Source organism: Arachis ipaensis, chromosome B08, assembly GCF_000816755.2.
Source record: "Arachis ipaensis cultivar K30076 chromosome B08, Araip1.1, whole genome shotgun sequence".
Classification (NCBI taxonomy): domain Eukaryota; kingdom Viridiplantae; phylum Streptophyta; class Magnoliopsida; order Fabales; family Fabaceae; genus Arachis; species Arachis ipaensis.
Genome location: NC_029792.2, coordinates 19,377,915 through 19,387,622, shown reverse-complemented (window position 1 = coordinate 19,387,622; position 9,708 = coordinate 19,377,915). Strand labels below are relative to the sequence as shown.

The window sequence follows — 9,708 nt, the reverse complement described above, 5'->3', positions numbered from 1 at the left end:
AACTCTAAGCGCGACACGCAACAACCGGAACTCGATCCTACGTTACCAACATCTCAAAATCTTTATCAAATTCATAACAGAGTAGACATACACTAGCGGTGAAGGTTTTGGAAAAGATATGCTTACTGGAATAAAGGAGAAACATGGAGACGAAGCAACGGCAGCAGCTCCGACACTTAGAAGAACAAGACTCAGCATAAACGAACCACAGTCGGAACCCAAACTGGAGTGGGCTAGGTATGGCAACTGTAGGGACGTCCTCCAGCGGCTGCAGCAGCGGTTTTCTAGCGCCGTTCGGTGAGGCAGAACAGCGGTGGTAACTTCCACCGTCGTCATCTCCTCTCTTCCGGCGACAAGCTCCTGCGGCAAGGATGGTCGAGCTCCCTTCTATTAATGGCAACGACGTTACTTTCTCCCTCTCTGCCTAGTTCGATGGCGACGGCTCGGCTGGGGTTTGGTGGCAGTGATTTCTTTGTCGGCGACCACAAGATGCGGCTTCTCGATCGTGTCTCTCCTCGGGCTCCCACAAGCGACGGTGACGGACTCAGAGGCGACAATGACGGCACGCGCAACAGCAGTCCGTGATGGTGACGATGGCGGCGCTGGCTTCTTGGCGAGGACCATGGCGGCGCTGGCTTCGTGGCGAAGACGATGGCGTCTGCAGGAACACTTAGAGACGACGACGGACACAAGGACATGGATTTCTCCTTCCTCACGCACGCTATCTGGTCCCTGACGACGGTGGTTCAGCCATGGTTCAGCGAACAGAGGAGAAGAGAAAGGAGCAGAGGAGGAAGAAGAAGAGAAGGGTGATTCGGGTAGCTGAGGCAGTGAGCTCGCTGAGGAGCAAGGGGGTGAACGGTGGTGATGAGGTGGTGATGATCAAACTTGATGATAATGGCTGAATGGGGGATAAAGTTGCTCTGAAGAGGAGGAAAAGTGAAAGGGAGAGGCTGCGCTAGGGTTCCTGGGTAAAAGGGGAAAATTATGGGTTAATTAGGGTTAGGGTTTATAGGGTTTAATTTGGGAATTATGGTTTAATTTGGGACAAAAGCGAAATTAAGAATTTTGGGTAAATTGGGGTTGGTAAATTTTTAATAAAATTAAAGTATATTGTATAAATTTAAAATCTAATTTAATCTCTTAAAATTACTTTAAAAATACTACTTAATTATCAATTTACTAATCAGTTTTTAATCAAGTATTCTAATTTATAATTAGAAATAATATAATTTAATTAATTTTTTTCTGAAATTTATGGGTCTTACATCCTACCCACCTTATAAAAATTTTCGTCCTCGAAAATTGATACAAAATAAAAGAGATTTTCATATTACTCCTCTTGAACTTATTTAAAGAAAAGGCGAAAAGATCTCAATATATATACATATAGTTTCAAATACCAGGATTTTCATATAAAAATATGAAGGGTATAAGTATGATGTGAAACAAGGTTACAAGATAGGCTTGATGCATAAAATGATATGTTTCAAACATGTGATGGTAAAATAAGGCGATAAAAGGTTATAAAACGGGTTAGGATTAAAACAACGTGCTTAACGTTCACATTTGATCTCACACCAACTTCAGAGATTCAATTATTCAAACTTTAACTTAACTTATTCTCTCCATCCTCAGTCGTACTTCATCGAACAACTCATCTGAAGGTTTTCAACCACATCAAACACTTTGCAAATCTTAATGGAAACAAACCCGACATCAACAAAATCCTTTCACATGAAATAAGGTTCCACAACTCCCTGCAACGTCGTACATTTACAAATTTCACCTTTTGCGTCCACCAAACGTACCCTAAAGAATTAATGTGTCATTTACTAAGTCCAACAGGTACACAAGATATCAAAACTAATCTCGAATATACTCAGAAAGATAACAGACCTTAGAAAAGAAGGAAAAGTAATAAGGATCGTATTCGCGAGAATTTGAAAGAATTGTTGAAATCACAAGTAGACAAGGATAAATAAGTAATGAAGAATGTTGGAAAAAGGATCAACTGATAACTTTAAGGGTAACTCTTGAGTCGAAGGAATTCGATAGGATCAATAAGATGAAAAACAACACAGTATTTTGAAACGAATTCAAGCTAAATCAAGAAATATGAGGTTTACAGAAGAAGAATATCCAAACCAAAAACAAAGTTTATAGAACTCAAGAGTATGGTTTAAAAATATTTTTGAATGCATTGTTCGTAAAGAATGGAAAACTTAAGAGGAAATCATTTCATGTTCTGAAAGAGAAAATGGGTAACAAACATCCTTCAAAAGATTAATAAAAGCGTAAATGTGGCATTATTTCAATATAAATTCAAATGAAAATAGATTACACAAACTTTGTAAATGGAAAGATTAATTTGGCTAAGAGCTAAATTGTATTTTCTCTTTTTCAAGTATGTATGAAAACTACAATCCTGTTGGAAGAAAACTTGACATAAAGTTTTACTCATAAAAGAAAAGATGATGCATTACAATCGAATAGGTTTAAATCATATACATGAATTTTCAGAATATAAAATAAAGGAGTGTAGGCAGAATTGAAAGCGATTTTATTAAAACTTTAATAGACGGTTATATCGCCCCGAAACAAGTTCAAATCACATCAAAGAGAGGCACTGCTCAAGTAAGACAATTCAAAGTCAGGGACAACTTTGCATAAGAATAAATCAAAACTTGTTTAAAACTGTTTAAAACAAAACTCCAATAATATACTTGAAGTCACAACTTTATAAGGATGTTCAATAATATTAAGATACGCTAAAAAGGAACTCAATAACTTAAAAAGTTGATTCAAAACTTAAATTTCTTCAAAAGAATTCAAAACTTCTTCAAAATGGTTCAAGCCACCAACAAATAAGAATGGTCAAAAGTCATGAAGTATACCGGAAGGAAGAATCAAAATGCAATTAGGAAAGAATTTTAATTTCAAAGGACTCCAATAGAAACCATAGAGGAAAACAGGGCAATTGTTTACAAAATTCAAGAGAATCATCAAAAACGTAAATATTACGTCATGCTAAAACAAATTCAAGTCGAACTAGATTATGCAAGATTTGTGAAATGAAAATTAGTTAGACTAAAGATAAAATTTTTCATCGAAAACTTTGAAAGACTTTTTAGATAATCAAATAAAAATTTGCATAAAAACATAAGCTAGGAAATAAAGTTGTAATCCTAAGAAAGAATTTTGAATTTAAGAATTTCGATAGGAAGAATCAAGAGGAAGAACGGTACTTTTATTTAAACCGGATTTTGAGCTGAGGGGAAAAGAAAACTAAAAATCAATGGTAGCGTTTACAAAGAATGGATAATCTAAAGAAGGAATGAATTCATTTTCTCAAAAGAAATACAAAAAGTTTAAATAAGGTATTACATCAAAACAATCGTAGTTAAAATAAAATATGCAAAGTTTGTAAAATAAAATTTAATTGGGCTATGAATAAAATTTTATTTTATTTTGCTTTAATATATATATTTATTTTTTTTGAGAATCTTGAAAGATACTTGGATGTAAAATCACATAAGAATACATTTAAAAACTGTGATAAGGTTGAAAATAAATCAAGTTGTAGTTAATGAAGGAAATTCAAAGTAGAAATTATTTTCTATAGAAGAATAGGTGAAGCTTTACAGATAAACAGATTTAAACCATATAAAGAAATTTTAGAATCCATGTAGGAAAGTATATGCTAAATTTAAAAGTAATCTTATCCAAAAATTTGAAGGATGATTGGGAAACACAATTATGTAAGAAAAAGATCAATTCAAAACTTTTCCAATCCAAAATGAGCTCAGATTACGTCAAGGAGATACACAAATTACGTAGAGAAATTCAAGGTCAGGATTTTATGATGCCGAGAATTTGGAAGATAATCAAGAATATGGTAAGTTTAAGGTATACATTAGACATGAAGCAAAAGTATCAATTTACAAAGTTAGCTTAGTTCGAATCATAATTTTCAAGGTTCAAATCGCTCAAGATTTAAAGATCATACATTATGCCAAAACAAGTTCAAGATCAGATCAATGAGCACAGGATTCTTGAAGAAGAATATAATCAAGGTAAAGACAGATGTTTTTAAAAGACTCAAACAAATTCTTAAGAATACAATCAAATAAGATTATGGACGAATAATGAAATACAGTTGGAGAATGATCAATCATGGTTCAAGAAAGGAATCCGAGTCAAAGAACTTCAATGAGGATAGTAAACGAAAAAAAGAAACGATATGCCAACCTAAGCGACGTAAACAAGAATCATAAACCGAAACCAAGCACGAAAAGCAAACCCTAGCATCCGCGAACCACGTGACTCGCATTAACCATTACTTATCAATTCCTTTTCGCCTATAATAACCTATTAACTTTCCCGTTCACATAAGCCATAAACATTAAGTTGGCCAGACTTAACATCAACAGATATGCAACGGTAAGCTAACAATGTTAATTAATAGGCAGTCATGTGCTTAAAATTTCTAGTTCTCGTTATTCAAACAAGACCCACTACATGACAGACTCTCAGAGTATGCAATTGAAGCATAATCAGTCCATTCCCAAGGCTCTACAGGAAAGACTGCTCTGATACCATAATGTAACACCCTCACTACCGGAATGTCACGCTTCCGGCTGCGCCACTCTGATAGCAAGAAGTATTACGACTACTTTATATACTTAATATTAAAATAGGAGCCTGTGACTCAACATTGTATCGCTGATTTCTTTGAAAACTGGAAAAAAAATACTTTATCTTAAGAAAAATACAAGCAGGCATAGATTCATATACAAGACTCCTTACATAATAATTCATAATATAATATACATATAAATCATACAACTCCTATCCCTCTTAGAAACTTGTAATAATAAACACGAGGGAAAAAAATAATCTAATTAATACAACATATAAACCAAACACAATATAACTCTTCTTAATGCTTCTTCATCCGGTTCCTGAAAAGGTAAAGCTGTAGGGAGTGAGAACCTAACCACACGGTCTCACCACGAAGTTTCAAAGTTGTCATAAGAAGATATTTAATAAGAAAACTGTTTTCAAGCTCAGTGATTATCATTGCCTTATGAATCTTTTAAAACTAATAGGAAATCATTCAAAATTTTTTCAAAGAAACAATGTTTAATCTTTCAGAAGTCCGAAACCTTTCCTTTCTTATAAAAAAAATCTCAATCAGAAACCAACTACGCAATCAAACAACACAGTCATTAATTCAGCACCAAAGTTCATTCTCAAATGTAGCACGCCAGGACAAACACAGGCAAGACAGACAAGGAAAGCACAAGTAGGTAGCAGTTACAGCAAATAGTTAAAGTAGCAGTTAAGAACAGTTTAGCAATTAGGCAAACCAAAACAAGTTCAAACCCAAGCAAAGCATACAAATGCATATGATGCATGCCTGTCTTATGGCTGATGAGGCTCATCTGTCGGTTATCCAACCAACCCGACAAGTCTGAATTGTCTTTAGATTGTCCCCCGACGTGCATCCCCAAGAGTCTATGCATAGCTTTTTCTCAAATAATCAATATTGCTCAATGGGGGTAACATTCCCGGGAATTTATATAGTGCCTGGTTACACTTACGTCGTAGGGTCAACATAGTATCGAGTTTTCAACCTGGTACACGTGGTGGCAAGCCACGGCACTTAATCCAGGGAACCTCGTATCTCAGATATTTCAAATTCATAAGCCATATAAACAATTCATTCATCATTCATCAATATCTAAGCCATTTTCAATACCATCATCATTCATCAATCCATATCCCATTTCCAAATTCATTCAAAAATTATATTTCAAATCAATCCTCATCATCCTTCTTTCCGTTAATCAACAATCTCAATCCAAAACATAATTCTTTCTTTTCTAAATAAATCAATCTTAAATAAATAACGTTTAAGAACTAAATCTTTTTAAACAATTACTTCAAACAAAACTTCCAATTTTATAAAATTTCGGTAGCATCTCCTCTAAAATTCGGATTCTGCCACCCTTTTCGGGTCCCAAACAAACCAAACCAAACACCTGTTAATCAGTCAAATCACTCCCAATAACAATTTTCACAACAACCACACTCAACACAAGAAAATTGCAAAACCCAGAATCCAATCAACCAGTCCTATAAATCGCAATCTAAATCAATCTCATTCAACAGCATTAATCAATAATTAAGAACTCTCGATTTTCTCAAACAGTTTCATACCAAACCGTTCCTCAAACCCTGTTCGAACCGTTTCCAAAATAGTAAATTATTCTCAATAAACAAACCGTTTTCAAATATCAGGTCCTTTCCAAATTTGTTTTAAAATCAAATTCTGATATCAAATCGGGTTCAATATCAAATCAAATTTCAATACTAAACCTTTCCTAAAATCGAATCATTTCCAAAGTTAAACTAAACGCCATTATTAAATATCTTCCAATAACTCTAGAAAAACTACTTTAACAACATCAGTCAACTAATCAGAATATTCAACTTTCTCAATCGATCAATCAATCAATACAACTAATAATCTCATTCATCCAAAACAAATCAATTCAATCCATAAGACTTATGAAATCACCAAAAATGTATTTTACGCATTAATATCGATTTATAACAACTCTGGAAAGTAAACAAGTTTAAGAAAAGCACCCCTACCTCGACTAGCTGAATTCAAGAATCATAGGCGACAAACCCACTTATTCCAAATTAACAGCAACAGCAGCAATGGCATTAGAATCAGCAGTAGTAACAGCAGCAACATCAAATTTGATGGAATCAAACGCAGAAAAACCTCTAAAAATTCAAGGCAATACCAAAAATAAAATGGAATTAAAATCGTAACAAATAGATAAACGAGACCAAGGCAGTTCAGAGTATAAAAGTGAAACAGAGTCAGGAGACAGGCTAGACCTAGGGCAGTGACACTGAACTTGAATTGGGGCAAGTCAACAGCATCGGTAGCAACGGTAGAACTGGCAGTAGTAATTCCAGTCACCCCAGCAGCGACGATTCTTTCAGAGCATCAACCACATCACAGTCCACAGTTGCAGCAGCTTAATCCTAAAACATCAACGTCTTAAACTTCTGAATTAACGGATAGCATGACAATAGCAGTGGGGTTCAGAAACAAAAATGACTTGCGGTAATTAAGGAAAACAAGAAAACGAAGCGTAGCAGTAGTAGCGCGATGACTGCAATAGCAACAGGAAAAATGGTCTCCTTCCCCAACTCAGCTCGTGACTCTGGCGGCGGCGATGGCGGAGAGAGCAGCGGCGGCAGAAACCCCCGCAACACCTTCTCTCTCTCTCTCCTCGCGTTGTTCTGTCTCTCTCTCTCTTCGCATCGGATTCTGCTTGAGGCTCGATAGCAGCTCGCAGCGCCGGTTCGACGGCAACGACTCCACGGCGGTCTGACGGCGATGGTGATGACGAGGTGCAGCGAAGCTGGCGGCGCACAGCACGACGGCGGTGGCGACGCTCCTCACTCGCGCGAACTTCCCCTGCTCCGTGACACACTCTCCTCACTCCTCCTTCATCAGCGACGACGGCGGCTCGACGAGCGGCAGTAACTCGCCGGCACGCTCTCCCCATTTCTCCTCCCTCCTGATTCGCACCCTCTCCTCTCTTTCTTTCTTTCTGTGGATTTTTGGCTGCTGCTAAGTGTGGTGTTGGTAAGTTTGATTTTGGAAGAAAAGGAAAGGGGTATGGCTGCTAAAGAGAGTGGGGTAATTAGGGTTAGGGTTTTAGGAAGTGTTTAGCAAATTAGGATTTAATTTAGGACAAAAATAAAATTAATAATTTTAGGTAAATTGAAATTTGGTAAATTTTAATAAAATTAAAGTATATTGTATAAATTTAAAATCTAATTTAACCTCTTAAAATTACTTTAAAAATACTACTTAATTATCAATTTACTAATCAGCTTTTAATCATATATTCTAATTTAAAATTAGAAATAACATAATTTATTTTCTGTTTATAAAAATTAAAATATTAAATTCTAGAATCTCTATTATTTAATTAGATTATATAAAATTCTTATTATTTTGCAACTGTTAAGCTATATGATTTTAAATATAGAAAATTATTCAATAACTATAAAATTAAGTAAAATTTCTAATTTAATTGTCAGAACTTGATTTAATTAGCTCAAATGGCAATAGACTCCCCATACTCAATTAAGAGGTTGCGGGTTCGAGTCTCCTATCTTTCCAAATTTGATTTAATTTGCTTTAATAAAATAATTTCTAGAAATAAAATTTTTAATAAATAAATGAATTGAAATTAATTTATAATAAGATTTATTTGAAAATTTTGGGTCTTACAAATATAATAATAAAATAATAATATTATATCATATTGTGCAATTTGGATTGGATTGAATCAGTTATACAAAATAGATTCAAAATTCGATTCGATCTAACGATTTACCAAAAATATAATTTAATCAAATTCAAATTAATACAATTTTAATTGATTTTCAGTTTAAATTAAATTAAATAATCGATTTAATTTAAATTAGTTTAGATTTAAAATTTTGAACATTCCTAATTACAACCACACTTTCAGTAGTGACTAGTGAACGTGATTTAAAATAAGTTGGCGGTAGAAGTCGGTCGTCACTCTATATATTGTTTTGAATTTTGAACTTATTTGAGTCAATCTTATGGCCCATAATATACATATAGTCATATACGATCGCAACTATGATGAATCATCATGAAATTTCTTGCACTCTACACCGACATCATTATTGCCGACAATGTATCCTTTTAAAATGAAAATTTGGAAGGAAAAAATATCTTGTTTTTAATCGTAAAAAATGTTGTTTTTGTAATTAACTTGTGTTGATGCGAAGTCATTTTTATTTATGGGTGAAATTTATTAAATATAGCTGTTATAATTTTTGTGAAGTCAATAAAGCTTTATTAAAATAGGTTATATATAGTTGTCATAATTTTTAAAAAATATCTCCAAATTTATGGTCTTACAAGTAAATTTTGCTCCCATAATTTAAATATCAAACCAACCCAGATATTTTGTTTTAGTCAAAATTTAATTTCTTTTGACACTTTCCACCTACGAAAAATCTGATTAACACAAACTAATTAAATTTGTTTTAACTCAACTAATTTATGTTTTGGAATGGACTCACTAACACACTCTCAAACTCATCATCGAAAGAGGAGTCAACCTGAGTTTGTTTTTTGAATTTAACAAAATTGGCGATAGACACATTGTTAAAAATATAACTATTTATATTGTTTTTTTTATCATCTTAAATTTTTAGAAGAAATAGTTTCATGACACACATACTTTATAAGAATATCTGTGACTTGATTTGTCCTTAATTAGTATATGCACAATATATAGTTATTTGGTACAAACACCCTCTCCCACAATGTGCAAGTCCAACTCATCAAAATGAACAGCACTAATGTTATCACAAAAAATAGTGGAATTATAGTAAATTGAATTTGGAGTTCTGAGAGAAGATTGAGTAAACAAAATTTCAACATGTGCATCTAACTTTTATAACTTATATATATTCAGTTTTTGTGCTCTCGAACAACTATGTTTTTGCTATTTTCGATTGTACCAACTAATAAGGTTTGATCCGAAATAAAGGCAGAATTCTGATGAAATAGGCTTCCTATCATCAAGACAAAGTCCCAATTAGAATTAATAAATGCAAATGATA

General features: G+C 33.9%; 1 protein-coding gene across 2 annotated transcripts in view; it reads right to left on the bottom strand.

The window, feature by feature from the left end:
• Positions 1 to 7,735, bottom strand: part of LOC110265795 — a 9,008-nt gene extending 1,273 nt beyond the window's left edge. Inside the window, exons 1-2 of one of the 2 annotated variants that reach the window (XM_021109062.1) lie at positions 7,237 to 7,735; positions 6,801 to 7,068 (exon numbers count right to left, since the gene is read on the bottom strand). In XM_021109062.1, the coding sequence (XP_020964721.1) occupies positions 7,023 to 7,068; positions 7,237 to 7,598 (408 nt within the window). In that variant the 5' untranslated portion in view covers positions 7,599 to 7,735 and the 3' untranslated portion in view covers positions 6,801 to 7,022. Of the gene's footprint in view, positions 1 to 6,800; positions 7,069 to 7,236 lie in introns of those variants that run through there. The other variant, XM_021109061.1, reaches the window with a different exon arrangement.